This window comes from Neomonachus schauinslandi, chromosome 15 (genome assembly GCF_002201575.2).
Source record: "Neomonachus schauinslandi chromosome 15, ASM220157v2, whole genome shotgun sequence".
NCBI classification, from domain to species: Eukaryota; Metazoa; Chordata; class Mammalia; order Carnivora; family Phocidae; genus Neomonachus; species Neomonachus schauinslandi.
The window spans coordinates 46,001,513-46,021,946 of NC_058417.1; the positions used below are offsets into that span (position 1 = coordinate 46,001,513).

General features: G+C 39.4%; 1 protein-coding gene across 1 annotated transcript in view; it reads right to left on the reverse strand.

The window, feature by feature from the left end:
* The window catches only part of BPTF (bromodomain PHD finger transcription factor), a 147,408-nt gene that overhangs the window by 86,876 nt on the left and 40,098 nt on the right, over window positions 1–20,434 (reverse strand). Inside the window, exons 3-5 of the mRNA XM_044921887.1 lie at window positions 8,064–8,287; window positions 2,669–2,875; window positions 1,935–2,123 (exon numbers count right to left, since the gene is read on the reverse strand). Of these exons, the coding sequence (XP_044777822.1) occupies window positions 1,935–2,123; window positions 2,669–2,875; window positions 8,064–8,287 (620 nt within the window). The remainder of the gene's footprint in view (window positions 1–1,934; window positions 2,124–2,668; window positions 2,876–8,063; window positions 8,288–20,434) is intronic.

Below are 20,434 nucleotides of genomic sequence, written 5' to 3' on the forward strand. Positions count from 1 at the left end.
ATTTTAAGAAGTATTTACCAAGGATATAATCATTATTCCAATACAAATGGAATTCTGTTCACATTTTTGGGGGCCTAGTACTCCACTTCCAAATTCTGACTCATGAAAGTACTAAAGTCATAATAATGCAGTATTTTAATTGGACAGGACCTAGAGATCTAACCAAAGAATTACAGATCTCTGATTCTCCAGTCCATTCAATAACGGACTCCTGCTGAAATCATCTCTGATAGGTCAGAGAGAGATCAACATTACTAATTACTCCTTCATGAAATGAAATTATCTCTGATAGGTATTCACTAAATGCATCTAGGAAAAGGGAATTTGTTACTTCTATTTTCTGAACAGCTGTAATTTGAAGGAAGTTGTTAATATTCACTCATAATATTCCTGTTATTTCTACTTATTTGACTTAATATCCTACATTTCAAAGAGAAGTCTAATCCCCCGGCCAACCTCTCAGTGGATAATTATATTATTTCCAATCTAGCTTCCTCTTGATACCAAGTCTGTTCTTTTCTAGGCTCAAAAATTTGTTTTCTTTATTTATTCCACCAGTTAGCACAGTTTCCAGACTTTCCTTCATCTTAATGACCAATCTCTCATTAGTATAAAATATGGTAAACTTATTAATGTGATTCTTTTGGACCCTACACATACATCCCTGCATGTAATCCAATGTTACACTGGTGTTTTCAGCAATAGTTCACTGTTTATAAGCACTCAGTTGAAAGCAGTCACATAAGAACTGTTGATCATCAAAATACTTCAAGATACAAAACAGGAACATTGAGGCCTTGCGAGATTAAATATGACATTAACTTAATGGCAGAAGCAGATCTAGAATCAAGTCTTCCAACTACTAACTAATGCTGTCTTTCTGCCCAGCACACCAGAATCACATCCCCAATAGCAATGACAGTACCACAAGTTGGAAAATATGTGATATTCTTATAATATATAGAAAAAAACCATTAAGGATTTCCAGCAAGGTATCAGCTACAATTCTTGATTTGTGGTGGGATTACCAGTGTTTATTTTGTTTTGCTCCATCTGAATTTTCTAGTTTGCTTTTTAAAATTTAAAATTTAAAAATACAGGGGTGCCTGGGTGGCTCAGTTGGTTAAGCGACTGCCTTCGGCTCAGGTCATGATCCCGGCGTCCCGGGATTGAGTCCCGCATCGGGCTACCTGCTCGGCAGGGAGTCTGCTTCTTCCTCTCCCGCTCCCCCCTCTTGTGCTCTTTCTCTCTCTCACTCTCTCTCTCAAATAAATAAATAAAATCTTTAAAAAAAATAAAAATACATATAGCTCCTATAATAAAAATTCTTTTTCATTTAAAAAAAAGGCAAAAGGAAAGGCATAATGACATTCTTTGTGTGTGATATAACTTACTTCAAGTATAATTTTAATTTTAAAAAGCTTAAAATATGGACTATTGGTTAACTCACATTTTTATGTCAAAATATATCTTGCAAAAAAATGTTTTGTGACAATGGTTTTCTAACATAACATTATGGTTTGAAATGTTTAAAAAAACTACATGAGCACATGCAAACATAAATTAATTTGTTAGTACATACAGAATTGGAATGGTCAAATCATTCAACACCGAGCCATTAGTATGTAAGTACTTAAAACCAAAATATCTGCCACTATGATCTGATGATAAAATATACAAATAAGTCTATTAGTCAAAACCAGCTAAATGAACTTTAAAAAGCATGAAGATTATGATGAGTTTCAAGCACTAACTGCAAGAACATGTGTCAAACTCCAAATGTTAGGTGACAATTTAGCAGTCAGGGATGGCACTTATGTAAGCAAGCAGCATGAATGAACACATACTTTAAAATTTCAGGTGACACTCAGCTTTTACTACAAAAGGGAAGGATTCCCCCCATTACAGAGGCACTGATACACTGCCCTCTGTACCTGGCACATCCTGGGGGAGCTCAGATGCCACCTTCTTCTCTGCCATGTTGCTGCTATCGTGGGTTTCTGAGAGACACCCCACGGGACTCCTCCCTTCAGAGGGACTAGTCTCTTCTGAAGAAGCATTTGTTGTGTTGTCGCCAAGATTTGCTGACACAGAGTTACCTTTATCCCCAACTTCTGTTGGCTCTACAGTAAAATGCACAACAAAACTTTAAAGATATCCTTTAAAATTGCTTTAGGACAAATGGCCACATTCAATCAACTACTAAAAATGAATGATCACCAAGAAAACCTGCTTTTATTTGATGGCCATTTTGAAGCAATCAGATTCTGGGATACTTTTGCAGTAAGTAATCCAAAGAGTATTTACGAATATTTAAAATATTAAGAATGTTTAAGTAATTAATATAAAAATGAACATATCACATACAAAAGTGTATATTCTGGTATAAAAATAGGGATTTTTCACCAACAAATCTCATAGGAAAATGGCACCTAATTAGGAAGTATAAATAGAGGTACAGGTATATTATAACCAATCCACCAATACATAAAACTCATTACAATGATTATACATGTTAAAAAGGGAAAAGATACCCTAATTTCTTTAGAAATATAAAATTAAATAGGTATTAGTAATAAAGAGATTCTTTTTCATTTTGAAAGTAAAACTGATGTTTTCATAAATAACACTGATTAAATATTACTTTCTAGCCAAGTAATTTTTTTACCCTCAGATTTTCCTTGCTCAGGATCATCATCCGGTGTTTTGTCGTCGCTGTCTTTATCAAGGGACTGGTCTTCAAACTCCTCTCTGCTCTTCTCAACATCTTTGGCGTTATTATTCTCGGTCTCATTCTTGTCCTTTTCTATTTCTTCTGGGCTTTTAACAATATCAATTTCTCCTTTTTTGGCTCTTATGGATTCCAAAATTTCTTCTATAATAAAAACAAAAAATTTTGTTTCCATATATACCAAATATAAAAGTACTACAAATGCCACTTAAGAGTTTCAATATAAGTTATTAAAGTTAAATATGTTAAAACATTAGAACTATGAAATAAGGATTAAGACTACCAATACAATGTTGATGCTTATAGAACTCAACCAATTTGGTTATCGTTACTCTAGAAAATACATGGTAATTATGACTACTCTCTTTTTTTAAAAAAGAAAATCAGTCTAACTTTTGAAACTGACATGACAGAGATTATCTCATCTCTTCTACCATACGAGGAAAACTGTAGGCTGCACAGACCCACAGTCTAGGCCGTGTGGTACAGTGGTCAAAACCAAGGTAACCATGACCCAGGGCACATCTGACGTGAATTAGCTGTTTAGGCTTACCGTAGGCAAACTATTTAACCTTCAGGCTTCCACTGTAAAATGAGAAAACAAAGTCCCATTTGGAAAAAACCTTTCTCTCTGAAGTCCCATAACTGTTTTGAAAGCCAGTAAATCCCTAAGGGCTCTAATCCTTTTTCAATTTGGGGAGAATGATACTATAGCATGATGTAGACCACAAGTATATCAGCACAGACTCTTAGGTATTAATGACATTCTTTGGGTTATGATCCAATACTATCATTTTTTATTTTGTTGCTCAAATTTTGTTCCAGCTTTGGCCGCTGGGAGCTAAAAGTGAGGCCTGTATTCTTTGAACACATTTCAGTCATTCATTTGTTCATTCATTTAGCATTTCCTTACTTTCTAGCACTACAAGATGCTCCAGGCTCACCTTGTATTCTCTCTGTCCCAACCCTAGAATCCATGATCTCTGTAAGGACTCTTTGCTCTTTTTTTATTGGAGAATGATATTTAGAAGACATGATCTGGGCTCTATCACGGTGTCACTGTTTCTATACTCTCTCAGCCAACAGCTAGGAAATGTTATGTATATGCATACTAACCCATGTATATATACATCTATGTTTTTTCACTACGTGAGGTGGTTTGTGTGGTTCATTCAGTCAATGCCCTGTGGCTTCTTTGTAACTTCTAACAAGAGAAATCTTGTTCTCATTATCTATAATATATCTATTTATTTGGTCAACCCTAGTATACATAGTAATTTCAGAATTGCTAAACTGTACCTCCATGAGAAATAAATTTACCAACTGGAGTGGAGTACAATGTTTGTGAATAAGAAGAAACTTTTTTTTTTTTTAAAGATTTTATTTATTTAATTGACAGACAGAGACAAAGCGAGAGAAGGAACACAAGCAGGGGGAGTGGGAGAGGGAGAAGCAGGCCTCCCAAGGAGCAGGGTGCCTAATGCGGAGCTCGATCCCAGGACCCCGGGATCATGACCTGAGCTGAAGGCAGACGCTTAATGACTGAGCCACCCAGGTGCCCCAAGAAGAAACATTTTTAATGCCATGTAACATAGTATTTTTTTTTTAATTTTTAAATTTCCTTGTTTAAATTTCCTTTGTTTAAATTTTCTGTACCTGTAATTTCATTGATGTTTCTTAAATTGTAGGTATCTAGAATGTTTCGTAGGATTAAAAAAAACCTTGTAAAGTCATCACTGGAAAACACTGATCTTTCTGGTAAAGTGATGACAGTTGAGCTGGCTAGAGTTAATTCCTCACACTCTCTCTCACCTTCTCTATTCCTAATTCCTGTAAGAATTTGGAACCAATGGGGCACCTGGGTGGCTCAGTTGGTTGAGCAACTGCCTTCAGCTCAGGTCATGGTCCTGGAGTCCCGGGATCGAGTCCCGCATCGGGCTCCCTGCTCAGCAGGGAGTCTGCTTCTCCCTCTGACCCTCCCCCCTCTCATGTGCTCTCTCTCTCTCTCAAATAAATAAATAAAATCTAAAAAAAAAAAAAAGAAAGAAAGAAAAATGCATTCCAAAAATAAACTTCCTTCAAAAACACCAAAGTAAAGCATTATAAAATACAATTACCATAAAGGTATATGATAAAGCAAATACAGCAAACTATTTACAACTACAAATATATAGTAACTTGTAGAACCAAGATGATGAGCATGTAGGTGTTTACTGTATCATTCTTTTGACCTTTCTGTATATTTGAAAATTTTCATAAAATATTAGAAAAAAATAGAAAACGAAAATTCAACTACCAAAAGTGGAATTAAACTCTCCTAAGTATACGTGTAAGTATATAAAAACCAGAGGGCTAAACTTGGAAGGAATTTATGCTACTTGCAAGGTTAAGAATGTCAAGTCATTAGAACACACTGCGATGCTGAAATTGCTGTCACAATACTGCAAATTACTCTTGGCTATTTCAGAACCCAGTAGTTTCTGCTGTTTTCATCTCATAAAATCCCAAGTTAAAGAACACCACTAGATATTATTCTAGGTTTTTACCTGGGCTGGATGCTCCTAAACTGACTACCACAGCCCAGGTTTTGGTTCCCAGGGAGAGCAAATAAACTTAACAGTGGCAGACCAGCATTTTAATGAGGGACTCCTGTCTGAATGCTTAATGCACTGCCAGTGCACTCCTTACGAAATTGTTGAGAGGATTAAAGGCTTGTAAAACATCTAGCTGAACACCCAGCCCACAGTAGGTACTCAAAAATATCAGTTTTCAGGATGCCGGGGTGGCTCAGTCAGTTAAGCGTCTGCTTTCGGCTCGGGTCATGATCCCAGGATCCTGGGATCAAGTCCCGCACCGGGCTCCTTCCTCAATGGGGAGCCTGATTCTCCCTCTGCCTGCTCTGCCTGCTGCTCCCCCTGCCTTGTGCTCTCTCTGATAAATAAAATCTTTAAAAAAAAAGTCAGTTTTCCCTCCTCTTTCCACCAATTTTCAATTCTTTTGAATTAGAGTACCATGCTGGATAAACCTTAGCAGAGAAGGAGAAGAAGAGAAAAGAAAAAGAGTGTCACTTTTTGTCTAGATCTCGCCATGAAATCCAAGCTGCAGTTACCCTTACTTAATTAAAGGAACTCCACACTGTATTAAGAGGGTAAGACAGTCTCACAGCACATAAGCGTTGGCCACCTAACTTTCCAAGAAAATATTGTGGCCTAATGCTCAAAGCTTTCTCTGCTGTTCTTGACTACATAAAAAAGTTTGACTAATTTTTAAAAGTACATTACATGCTGGGCACCTGGGTGGCTCAGTCGGTTGAGCACCTGACTCTAGGTTTCAGCTCAGGTCATGATCTCAGGGTTGTGCGATGGATCAAGCCCATCGGGCTCCACACTCAGTGGGGAGTCTGCTTGAGATTTGTTTCTCCCTCTCCTTGTCTCTCCCTCCCCCTAAAATAAATAAATGAATCTTTAAAAAAACAAAAATAAACAAACAAAAAAAATGCTCATTGTTGAAAATTTGAAAAATATAAATAGGATACCAACTATAATCCTATTATGCTAATTGGTTATTTTTTTATAAAAGCTGCTCTACTTACCCAGTTGGTTATTTAAAGAAAGAGAATTTAAGTACCTCAATGACCCAGATACTGTTTTGGCATGGTACCTTATGTAATTCTCCAATTCTCTAGTGTTCTATCACATGATAATCGGTAAGAGAATTAACCAATTCTTCTATATTGGGAATTTCTAGTTTTTCACATTCCCTTAATCAGACCAGTAAACATTGTGATTACCAATTCCTATTTTGGTTTTGTTCTTTAGTTAAGATGATACTGGGGCATCTGGGTGGCTCAGTTGGTTAAGCATCTGACTTCGGCTCAGGTCGTGATCGCAAGGTCCTGGGATGGAGCCCCATGTCAGGCTCTGCATGTCAGGCTCTGTGCTCAGTGGGAAGTCTGTTTGTCCCTCTCCCTCTGCCCCTCCCCCTGCTCATGTGTACCTGCTGGTCTCTCATAAATAAATAAATCTTAAAAAAAAAAAAAAAAATGATACTATCGTTACAATTTTGTACATAGGCATTCTACTAAATACCTGACCAGTACTTGTGAAAACTGTCAAGAGTAATCAAAAACATGACAAGTCTGAGAAATTGTGACAGTCTAGAGGAACCTAAACAGACATGTTAATATAATGTGGTATCCTGGATGGGATCATGAGATGGAAAAAGGTTATCAGTAAAAATAAAGAAATCTGAATATAGATTAAGGTATTATAATGTGTCAATATAGGTTCACTACTTAAGACAAATATGCCACACTAAGCTAAGATGCTAATAATAGGGGAAACCTGATGCAAGGTATCTGGAACCCTCTGTACTACCTCAGCAACTTTTTTGTAACTATAAAACTATTCTAAAATTAAAAGTTTTATTTAAAAATAAAAAGCAAAGAGTATCTTTTATTTATTTATTTTTAAAGATTTTATTTATTTGAGAGAGACAGAGACAGCGAGAAAGGGAACACAAGCAGGGGGAGTGGAGGAAGGAGAAGCAGGCTTCCCACCAAGCAGGGAGCCCGATGCAGGGCTCGATCCCAGGGCCCCAGCATCATGACCTGAGCCGAAGGCAGACGCCCAATGACTGAGCCACCCAGGCACCCTGCAAAGAGTATCTTTTAAAAGAATACTATTTCTCATAATTAAAGGTAGGATTCATGGGGCACCTGGGTGGCTCAGTTGGTTGAGCATCTGCCTTTGGCTCAAGTCATGATCCTGGAATTCCGGGATCAAGCCCTGAGTCGGGCTTCCTGGTCAGCGGGGAGTCTGCTTCTCCCTCTCTGCTCCTAACCCCACTCCTGCTCTCTCTCTCTAATAAATAAGATACCTGAATTAAAGAAAAAAACAATTGGGGGAAGATCAGTAATGACCAAGGCAAGATACAAAACGCTAAAATGCATAGAATCCCCTAATTTATGTTGGGATGAACAAGATTTCCTTAGGAAAAGGACAATACAGAGAACTGAGGTGCCTGGGTGGCTCAGTCAGTTAAGCACCTGCCTTTGGCTCGGGTCATGATCCCAGAGTCCCGGGATCGAGCCCCATGTCAGGCTCCCTGCTCAGTGGGGGGTCTGCTTCTCCTTCTCCCTCTGCCCCGCCTTGCTCATGCTCTCTTGGCTCTTTCTCTCAAATAAATAAATAAAATCATTAAAAAGAAAAAATACAGAGAATTAAAATATACGTAACTTCAAATTTTAATATTTTCAAAATCTTGCAGTGATTTCATACTAAGAGTTTACCTCAAATTTAATAACAATTAATTGAGAAAATTTCCCTCTCACCATTAGCTGCCGCCAGAAAGGATTTGTTACTGCCCCGAGCCTTATTGGTCAAGTCTTCAGTTATGTCCATGTGCCGGTGGATTTCTTCACGCATTTCTTCCAGAATTTTGCAGAGTTCTGCTTCCCAGTAATCTTTATCTAGACAGTCAATTAATTCTGCAAGTTGGACCTTTGTGCTGTAGTACCAAATTTTCTTCTCATTTTCATTTTCTGTATCTTCTTCTCTGTTTAAAAGAAGTACAAAAACACTTTCTATGTTAGACATAATGGCACTGATTTGACAACGGCCATCTATCCAGGGAAAGTTAGAATATGTAACACAAAGTCTGCCCACTAAAGCTCACTATATCTGCTCACAAGAAATCACCTCACGTCTCATTCTAACTCAAGTTACTTTTACTTTAATTGAGCAATCTCTAATTATTTTGCTTTCCTAGCCCACAGCAGCTTGTGATAAAATAATCTGTGAGTAATAGTGGGGATAGAGGATGGGGGGCGCCTGGGTGGCTCAGTCAGTTGAGCATCCAACTCTTGTTTTCAGCTCAGGTCATGATCTCAGGGTCCTGAGATTGAGCCCCACATTGGGCTCTGTGCTCAGTATAAAGCCTGCTTGGGATTCTCTCTCTTTCCCTCTCTCTCTCTGCCCCTCCCCACTCGCTCTCTCTCTCAAAATAAAAATAAAATAAAATCTTTAAAAAACAAAAGTAGTGGGTAGAGAAGAATTAGTATAGCAGCAAAGAAAGATATCTAAGGGTGCCTGGGTGGTTCAGTCGGTTGAGCATCTAACTTGATTTCGGCTCAGGTCATGATCTCAGGGTCCTGGGACTAAGGCCTGTGTCAGGCTCCTTACTCAGTGGGGAGTCTGATTGAGGATTCTCTCTCCCCTCCCCCTCTGCTACTCACCCCACTCACGTGCACTCTCCCTCTCTTTAAAATAAATAAATAGGGGCGCCTGGGTGGCTCAGTTGGTTAAGCGACTGCCTTCGGCTTAGGTCATGATCCTGGAGTTCCGGGATCGAGTCCCACATCGGGCTCCCTGCTCAGCAGGGAGTCTGCTTCTCCCTCTGACCCTCCTCCCTCTCATGCTCTCTGTCTCTCATTCTCTCTCTCGCAAAAAAAAAAAAAAAAAAAATCTTAAAAAAATAAATAAATAAAATAAATAAATAATCTTAAAAAAAAAAGAAAGATATCTAAAAACATGACACACAGAAACAGGACCTCAAACTTCAGAGTGTGTGAGAACTTGGTGGGGGACAGTCTTGCTTATATTTCAGTTGACTTTGAGATCATCGCTGTAACCACATGAATGGAATTTTAACCAGAAATATTTAAATTATGGTCAGTGCATGGCAGGTACAGGGCAGGCTGACACTACAATTCAGTTTAGAACATTTCCATCAACATGATATAAATGCTCTGCTAAATGACTTGAAGGAGTCCTCTCAATGAGCGATGTTTCCTCTCTCTTCCTTTCTTATGGACAAAGTTCAAACTGGAGAGAAGAGGAGCAGCTCTCTGTCCTGCCTGCATCTCTCCAAAGGTCCCATTCACTTGTAATGCAGGTGTAGACTTCAACTAAAAACACAAGGTAAATTCATGCCTAGGACCGGACTTTCAGAAATACGTGTGACGGTATTTCTTCTCTCATTCAAAAGGAATTCAGGAGCGTGTATGAGGAACCTGATGAGAGAATCTAACTTTCCTGTCTACTCAACAGCAAACTCACAGAACTGAAAGAACTGGGCTTTAAGAAAGATCTGGCTTTAAAATGGGCTCAGGCATTTATGAGATATGCAAACGTGGACAAGACACAACCTCTCTGAGTCTCTGAGCCATTTTATTTACCTTGCTGATAAAATGGGGATAATGGTAACTCCTTCAGGGCCACTGTAAGAATTATAGGTATTATAATAAGGCACAGATTGTAAAAAAATAAAATAAATAAGGTATAGATTGTAGCACCCAGGCACATTGTTCGTAATCAATAAAAATAAAATATTATTGTTACTATTACGGAAGTAAATAAATAAAAATTGAGCAGAATTCCAGGAATGAGTCATTCAGTAATTCTGAAGAAAGGAGGGACATATTAAGTCATGGATAAATAAATGGGTATCAAAATTATCAAAAATAAAAAAAAGAATTAATGAATGTTATCTCACTTTGTTGTTTTTTTTGAATTTTTTTTTTTAATTTATTTGAGTAATCTCTACCTCCAAGGGGGAGCTTAAACTCGCGACCCTGAAATCAAGAGTTGCATGCACTTCCCACGGAGCTAGCCAGACGCCCCTCATTTTCTGCTTTCAAATCAGCATCTGCTGACATATGAAATTCGTATATTGCTTCTGTTAGAAGCTTTTTACAAAAATTGCTGAAAATCATTTTCTTTAAAACCTGCTCTCTATAATGGGTATTTCTGACTTCTTATGACTCAGTGATGACAACAGTTTTATTCCAATTTACAATGTTAAAGATGTCAGAGTCCTCTAATCAAAAAGACTAATAATAAAATACTTTTAAAAGGCAATACCATATCAAAAATCTAATTGACAATATCAAATCAGAAAGCACTTACTGAGCTTTGATTGAGCGTTAAGAGTTACAGGACAGCCTGGTTCTCTACTTCCTAAAAAATCAATCTTAAGGATTCACTTGTTATAAAGATGTTGAATTCTTTCTTTTACTATTTGCTTTTTCCTCTTTACTCAGAAATATCTACAAATTTCAATGAAACAAGAAAAACATTCTGCATAAAAACATTTTTGGGGTAGAAACATAATTTACAAGTGTAAGATTTCAACATGAAAATGAGATGGTATGGGAACAAACTTAATTAAATGGACATTCTGTCCATTTTTTCAAGTAATTCACATACTATTGAAAGGGTTCCTAGTAGCTGATTTAATCCATACTGTCATTTGCGTAATTTCTATCTAAACAGACTACTTAATTTCAATTTTTTTAAAAAGATTTATTTACTTGAGAGAGAGTGAGCGAGAGAGAGAGCACAAGCCAGGGGAGAAAGGCAAAGGGAAAAGCAGATTCTCTACCTAGCAGGGAGCCCGATGAGAGGCTGGATCCCAGGACCCCGGGACCATGACCTAAGCCTAAGGCAGATGCCCAACCAACTGAGCCACACAGGCACCCCTTAATTTCAATTTTAATCTTAATTTTCATCTTAAAAGAGAACTCCCTACTTCATATAGCAGAAAGTTCCTCCTCCTTTTTTTTTTTTTTCTTAAAAGGTCATGGGGCTTGAACTCCCAATCCTGAGATCAAGACCTGAGGTGAGATCAAGAGTCAGACCCTTAACCAACTGAGCCACCCAGGCACCCCAGAAAGTTCTTCCTTTTAATGAGATGACACAAACCTAGTGTTTCCACCAATTAGTCCTGGTTCTGCCTGCTGGAGTTATGTGAAATAAACTTAACACCTCCTCCACACACAGTCCTTCAAATCATTCACAACATCTACAATTTTACTGTTTTTTCTTTTCAGGCCAAACATGCTCAAATACTTTAATCATTTCTTATAGTACATTTTCCAGTCTTCACAACCCTGATATTCTTCCCCTCAATGTCCCTCTACAAATGTGGCACCCGAAAACTATTTTTTATTCTTTTCATCAAAGGTCATACAACACTGACAATTTTTTTCTTCTTGAAGCTGTAGAAGGATAAATTTGTTAAAAGCATAAAGTAACAAAACAGAGTGAACTGTTAATGTTTTCAAAGAAAAGTTGTTTTGTTGGTTTTGGTTTTTTTTAAGTAATGTTTATGCCCAACGTGGGGCTCAAACTCATGACCCTGAAATCAAGAGTCGCTTGTTCTAGTGACTGAGCCAGTCAGGTGCCCCATGAAAAGCTGTCCTAATCCTGTGGACTTAGGCACATTTACATAGTTTATATAATCAAAATTATTTGTTCTAATCATAAGAGTGACAAGAGCTTTCCTGTACAAATATACATTGATTTGTATATATATTTGGTTGGGGGTTAGAATGTGGTTTCTACAGAGGCTCTGTTCCCACAGTGCCTGCAATGCTCCTTCTATACACCCAAACTGGCCTGGCTTTCCTAAAGACACTAATCAGCTCAAACGAGCTCACAGGTGGCAGGGGAAGGCAGGTTGGAATGAAAACATTTGCCAAAAATATAATTAAGAGCAAACATATATATTATAGGTCTCCATTTTAAAGTTTGTTTGGCTTTTACTCAGGCAAGATAAGTAGGAGGTTAATGACTAACAATAAGCTTCAAGTTTCATTTTTAAACAAACCCACAGAAACTTAAGAGTAAGAAACACTAGAAGTGGGTTGAAAGGATCCCTCCAAAATTCATGTCCACCTGAAACTTAGGATGTGACCTGATTTGGAAATAGGGTCTTTGCCGATATAATTAGCTAAAGATCTTGAGATGAAATCTGGTATCTTTGGGGTGCCTAGGTGGCTCTGTCGGACTTGATTTCAGCTTGAGACAAGATAGGGTCGTGAGATCAAGCCCCGCTGAGTCTGCATGAGATTCTCTCTCTCCCTCTCCTACGCCCTTCCCCCTACTCAGGCATACACACTCTAAAGTAAATAAATCAATCTTTAAAAAAAAAAAGAAAAGAAAAAGAGGGGCACCTGGGTAGTTCAGTCAGTTAAGCATTTCACTCTTGATTTTGGCTCAGGTCATGATCTCAGGGTCGTAAGACAGAGGCCCACGTTGGGCTCCATGCTCAGCAAGGAGTCAGCTTGGGATTCTCTCTCCCTCTCTCTCTGCCCCTCCTCGTGTTCTCTCTCTCTCTCTCTTAAATAAATATTTTTTTAAAAAGAAAATCTTAAAAGGAAGGAAGGATCATGTATCCTTGTAAGTGGAAGAGAGGACACAGAGAAACACACAGGAAAGGTGATGTGAAGGTGCAGGCAGAGATTCATGAGCTCCATCTGTCTATAAGCCAAGAAACGTCAAGGATAGCCAGCGACCACTAGAACTTGGAATAGTCTCCCTGAGAGTCTCCAGAAAGAACTAATCCTGCTGACACTGAGGTTTCAGACTTCTGGCCTTCAAAACTGTGAGAGAACAAATTCCTGTTGTTTTAAGTGACTCTGTTTATGGTAGTTTGTTACAGCAGCCCTAGGAAACTCAGATTCGGGTGCCGGGGAAATGGGAGTCCTGCTCTAACAAATACCTAAGAATGTGAAAGTGGCTTTGGAACTGGGTGATGGGAAAAGGCTGGAAGAATTTGGAGGTACTGGATAGAAAAGGCTCAGACCACCTTACAGAGACAGAGGTAGGCAGAGACTGGAATTATGCCGCTAACAAGCCGAGGAATACTTGGGCCACTAGAAGCTGCAAAAGGCAAGAGAGGATTCTTTCCTAGAGCCTCCAGAAGGAGCATGGCCCCGCTGATGCCCTGCTTTTAGATTTCTAGCCCCCACAACTGTGAGAGAATAAATTTCTACCACCTAGTTCGTGGTACTTTGCTACTGCAGGCACAAGAAACTAATACAGCCATGGATTTAGCAGTTAAAGCAACAGCTTAATCGGGCAGCCCGAGTGGGTTAGGAGCATACATTCTGGAGCCAGAATACCTGGGACTGAATCCTGACTCTCCTACTTACTACTAATTGTGTGATACTGAAATTACTTAACCTCCCTATGCCTCAACTTCTCCATCTGAAAAATGGGGTTACAGTACTTATATCAAATGCTGTTGTGAGGATTAAATATGTTCAAATATGTAAAGCACTTAAAACACTGTTGGTGCCTACTGGATGCAATATGCAGAGTTGCTATTATTTTCCTCATCCTATGAAGTATGTAGTATCTACCTTAAAACAAATAATTACAGGGTGCCCGGGTGGCTCAGCTAGCTAAGCGTCTGCCTTGCCTCAGATGATCCCAGTGGGATCGAGTCCTGCATTGGGTTCCCTGCTCAGTGGGGAGTCGGATTCTTTCTCTGACCCTCCCCCTGACTCATGCGCACTAGTGCTCACGCTCTCTCTCACACAAAAATAAATAAATAAAATCTTTTAAAAACCCCAATAATTACACGGGGGAAGGGTGTTTTGTTTTTTTTTTTAAAGGAGATATCTTTTAGGATGCAAGAGGGGAAAGAGGTTCAGAGAGAGAAAGCCCTAAGAAATGGCATACATAGGCCAAGACTTGAAGGATAAGTTAGCCAAAAAGGGTTTTGGATGTTTTAGTTTGGTTTTTATTTATTTGTTTTGAGGGGGTGGGAAGCAAGAGAATTAAACGTACAAAATTAGGGATCTGTGAACTTTCTGTTAAGAGCAAACGGAAGTACCTGAAAGATTTTCAACTTGAGGGAAAAAGAGACCTGATCAAAACTGCTGCTTTAAAAATCATCCAGGGGCACCTGGGCGGCTCAGATGGTTAAGCATCTGCCTTCAGCTCAGGTCATGATCCCGGGGGGTCTGTGACTGAGCCCCGCATTGGGCTCCCTGCTCAGCGGGGAGCCTGCTTCTCCCTCTCCCTCTGCCCTTCTTCCTGCTCAAGCTTGATCTCTCTCTCTCAAATAAATAAAATCTTAAAAAAAATAAAAATAAAAATCATCCAGCTATGGAACAGAGACTAGAACTGGGAAATGGGGAGTTACATATAAATCAGTTTGGAGGCTACTAAAGTAGTTTAATCGAGATGATGTTGGCTTGTATTATGGCAAGGATAGTAAGAATGGAGAGAATCAGATTCAATATTTAAGAGGTAATGAAAAGGTGGGGCTACCTTTACCTTTTCTATAAATTGTACCAAAACACCCACTTAACTTCTTTTATTTGTACCATTCCTCAAATAGAGTAATTTGGTACCCCCCCCCCAAAAATAAGAAAGAAAGAAAGAAAGAAAGAAAAGTAGGTAAAGAGGGGAAGCGATGAGTTCAGTTTTAGACAAGCTGTATTTGAGGTGCCTGCTGTGTGAACATGTCCAGGAGACTGTGGGATATACAGAACTGGACCAGGGCAGAAGGCTTACAGATACAGGTTTGATGGCAACTAAGCCAGCAAATAAAGAGGTGACTTTCAGCTAGAATGGGGAGGTATGGGTGCAAACCAGTATAGGTTTAAAAGTGTAATTTAATCTATTTAAAAAATGAAAAATAAAAAGATGGTAAGTTTATTTATTTAAGTAATCTCTAGCCACAACGTGGGGCTCAAACTCACAACCCTGAGATCAAGAGCCGCATGTTCCTCCGACTGAGCCAGCCAGGCGCCCCCCCTCCAAAAAAGGTTTAAATGTTGTGTTCAAGGTAATTTTATTCAGAATGAATAGTGACAAGTAAAGGTGCTAATCTAATCTGGCAATTCCTGTTTTACTAATAGTCCCAATTTCAGAGCAAAGAATTGATAGGATGAATGCCATAACTAAGAAAGACTGGCCTTCTAGGGTGCCTGGGTGGCTCAGTCGGTTAAGTGTCTGCCTTCAGCTCAGGCCATGATCTCAAGAGTCCTGGGATCGAGTCCCGCATCGGGCTCCCTGCTCAGCAGGTAGTCTGCTTTTCCCTCTGTGCACCTTCTATCTCTCAGATAAATAAATAAAATCGTTAAAAAAAAAAAAAAAAGAATAAAAAGGGGCGCCTGGGTGGCTCAGTCATTGGGCGTCTGCCTTCGGCTCAGGTCATGATCCCGGGGTCCTGGGATCAAGCCCCGCATGGGGCTCCCTGCTCGGTGGGAAGCCTGCTTCTCCCTCTCCCACTCCCCCTGCTTGTATTCCCTCTCTCGCGGTCTCTCTCTGTCAAATAAATAAATAAAATCTTAAAAAAAAAAAAAAAGAGAGAGAGGCGCCTGGGTGGCTCAGATGGTTAAGCATCTGCCTTCGGCTCAGGTCATGATCTCAGGGTCCTGGGACAGAGTCCCACATTGGGCTCCTTGCTTAGCAAGGAGCCTGCTTCTCCCTCTGCCACTCCCCCTGCTTATACTCTCCCTCTCTCTCTCTCTCTCTCTCTCTGGCAAATAAATAAATAAAATCTTTAAGAAAAAGAAAAAAAAAAAGAATAAAGACTGGCCTTCTTATATATACTGGATCTCTAAGTTGATTGCTCAGCATTTTGGTTCCTCAGGCAGATTCAGGTAAAAACCTTTCTTTTATTAGATGCTTCACTAACCTATACAAATAACATATTTTTAAATGAGTATTAAACAAATAAAAGCAGTAGCAGAAAAACTTAGTTTCTATAAACTACTAGCATTGCAGTTAAAAACTGTTTACTACTGGGGCACCCGAGTGGCACAGTTGGTTAAGCGTCGAACTCTTGGTTTCAGCTCAGGTTGTGATCTCAGGGCTGTGAGATCAAGCCCCGAGTTGGGCTCTATGCTCAGCACAGAGTCTGCATGAGTTTCTCTCTCCTTCTCCCTCTACCTCTCCCCCTACACACGCATGTGGGCACATGCTCTCTCTCAAATAAATAAATCCTTTAAAAAAACTGTTCACTACCCCACACTTTGTTTTAGGTATGTCCCCCTTGGGGAATAGGTCCACCGACTCATCATTTTAAGCTTCCAGGGAGAGCATATACCAAATCTCCATACTGTCAACTGAACAATTGACATGACTTCAAAAGTTTCACCAGGAGTCCACATATAATCCACCACAAGAGGGCATCAAACAAATTGTTTTAATCTAATTTTTATTTATTTATTTTTAAAGATTTTATTTATTTATTTGACAGAGAGATAGAGAGCACAAGTAGGCAGAGGGAGAGGGAGAAGCAGGCTCTCCGCCGAGCAGGGAGCCGGACGTGCGGCTCGATCCCAGGACCCCAGGATCATGACCTGAGCCGAAGGCAGCTGCTTAACCGACTGAGCCACCCAGCCGCCCCTAATCTAACTTTTTAAAAAATGTAAAATCTTTCTGATTTACTGAAATTGTAAGGAACACTTAATTACCACTAACAATGATATTTAAAGTTTTTTGACTTTATAAAAATAATAGTAAAAAATCACACCCTTATCTGTCTGAAATCTTCACTAAACTTTGTATACTTTATTATGTATCAAGAAAGGCAATTTCAGGGGCACCTGGATGGCTCAGTAGGTAGAGCATGCAACTCTTGATCTTGGCGTCATGAGTTCAAGCCCCACATTAGAGTAGTTTACTTAATAAAAAAATATATATATTTAAAAAAAAAGAAAGGCAATTTCAGGGAATGAGTAAAGCTTTCAAAGAAAATAAATCAAATGAATAGTTTCACTACCAAATATAGAACTTAAAGAATTTTACTGTTCAATTTAGAAAAGTAGATTATTTCATCTCATCAATAATGTATCAAAAATCCATCCACAGGTGCTTCAAAGGTGACTTAAGTCCTCTGATATAATTACAAAGGTTTACACACATTTAACCACATTTAAAGAATCTTCTCTCCTACTTGTCTGAGTTTTGTTTTAATACTAATACTGATTTATCAGGGAACAGAACTTTTTTAGAATGCCACTTATATTTTCTTTTTTTTTTTTAATTTTTTTTTTTTTTAAGATTTTATTTATTTGAGAGAGAGAGAATGAGAGACAGAGAGCATGAGAGGGAGGAGGGTCAGAGGGAGAAGCAGGCTCCCTGCCGAGCAGGGAGCCCGATGCGGGACTCGATCCCAGGACTCCAGGATCATGACCTGAGCCGAAGGCAGTCGCTTAACCAACTGAGCCACCCAGGCGCCCAAGAATGCCACTTATATTTTCAAAAAGTGTCTTTGTCTCAAATTTTTAAAGATCTCAGAAATATCCAGTCCAGGTACAGCAAAAGTCATTATACTATCTCCACCCACCCCAACCCCCAGTCATAAGCACTGATTTTAACAACTAAAACAATGTAAGTTACAGACATCTCAAGATGATGCCTTGGAAACTAGACTACAGTATAAAATTTGTTAACTGAAAATATTCTTATAAACAGGTTCTGAGAAAAAATTCCAGGTCTCACTTACTAATAGCCACAGAGTCTTGGGCGAGCCCTAGGGTTTGCCCTAGGTTATTTAACCTGTCTGAGCTTTAGTTTCTTCATCTATAAAATGCAGACAAAAATAACACATACATTATTGGGTTTTTGCAAGGATTAATGAAAAAAATGTAAATAAAATGCTTAGAGCACTATGAGGCACATATTAAGTGCTCAATAAATGTTGTTGGCTATTCATTACTAGTCCATCACTACTGGTTCCACCTTCAGGTCCCTAAAACCTAGGCCTAGACCTTACAATTATATTGTAATAAATCTTACAGATGTCAAGGCCTATCGATATTTGGACAAAGCGCCTCTGGAATCTCTCTGGCCCAAAAGGACTAGACGGAGAAGGAAGTGAGAAGCAGGGAGAATAAACATCCCAAAGGATGAGGAAGGGCAGGATAGGGAAGGGAAGTATAGGAAGGGAAAATAGGAGCACAGAATAAATGTCACTTACTTCCTAATTTGTTCACAGCGGACCCGAGGACTCTGAGCCCTTTCGAGAGGGCATTTGAGACTGAGTATGAACATGGTCTGTTAACTGCTGAATGTCTATAGAAAAGGACAAGCACCAGGCTCCCTGATGGGCAATGTCACTGACTTTTCACTTAAAATGGAGCATTAAACTTCAAACCAAAACATGGTTACAGTGATCTCACCAACTGTAATGACCTTGCCAACAAAAAGCCTCCATGCTACCACTCCCATAGCAAGAGGTCAAAAAGATGGCATGATAAAACACGACTAGATATTTGAGGGGGGGGGGCAAGACAAAAATTACACAGATTTTTAAAAATAACTGATCTGGGGCACCTGGGTGGCTCAGCTGATTAAGCATCTGCCTTCAGCTCAGGTCATGATCCCAGGGTCCTGGGATCGAGTCCCACATCAGGCTCCCTGCTCAGCAAGGAGTCTGCTTCTCTCTCTCCCTCTGCCCAACCTGGCTCCCCCGCTCCCCCACTCATGCTCTCTCTCTCTCTCAAATAAAATATCTTTAAAAAATAAAAAAAATATATAAAAATTGATCCAAATCAAAAGATGCAAAATATACATTTTAAAACTTCATATACTCTTTCTCTTATCAGTTTCTGAATTAAGGTAATAGACTAAATCCAAACATCTCATTTTGCTCCCTCCTGAAACCCTATCTTAGAACGGCTAAAGAAGTATTTTTTAAAACATTAAACTCACGGGCGCCTGGGTGGCTCAGTTGGTTGAGCGACTGCCTTCAGCTCAGGTCATGATCCTTGAGTCCCGGGATCGAGTCCCGCATCGGGCTCCCTGCTCAGCAGGGAGTCTGCTTCTCCCTCTGACCCTCCCCCCTCTCATGTTCTCTCTCTCTATCTCATTCTCTCTCTCAAATAAATAAATAAAATCTTTAAAAAAAAAAAAAAAAAAAACATTAAACTCACAAGGACAGAGAAAAGAGCAGAGGCAAGAAACAAAATTTGGAAGCAGGAAAGCAAACGGACGAGTGATAACTGCCGTTAGCAGAGCCAAGAAAGCCCAATCCCATCACCCCCAAGGGTGATGCTGAGAACCAATAATCACAATCCCCAAAAGACACTAAAAATGGAAAGGGGGGTATCTACAGCAGAGAACTGCTTCAAAGCTGCTTAATGAGCAGATCCCTAGACCACCTATATCTATCCTCTTCAGCCACTAAAGGCTTAGTCTCCCAAAGGAGGTAACACTGAAGTTCTCTGGACTAGGGTACACCAGTCCTCTGCTCAGGTATGAACAAAGGTACTACTGTATGGAAAATCAAACACCAAGGGGCTATACCAGTCAGATCTTCACGCGCCAAGTAGGACACCAGAAAAGGCCTCTCTGGGCCATCTGACCAGCTCAAGAAAAAGGACTAAAAATAGTGAGTGACATCAGTGATGCCCAATAAAATAGGTTAAGAAAATCACCCAGTGAGGGGCGCCTGGGTGGCTCAGTTGGTTAAGCGACTGCCTTCAGCTCAGGTCACGATCCCGGAGTCCCAGGATCCAGTCCCGCATCGGGCTCCCTGCTCGGCAGGGAGTCTGCTTCTCCCTCCGACCTTCCTCCCTCTCATGCCGTCTCTCATTCTCTCTCTCAAATAAATAAATAAAATCTTTAAAAAAAAAAAATAATAATAATAATAATAATAAAAGAAAATCACCCAGTGGTTAAGCTCAAAACTGATAAGGCCTACCCACTTGCTCAGAGCTTCCAATCAGCTGTATAATACCACAATGTTAATCAGGATCAGAAAATTATGAATTAATAATCTGAGGATGGAAGAGACCAAAACAAATCCCAGGAAGAAGCAACAGAAGAAACAGAGATTATGCACAGAGGGGAAAACACACACACACACACACACACACACTCATACACACAAAAGTATCATTAATATCCTCAGGAAAGATTTAAAAATATATATATATCCTCAGAAAAGAGAAAA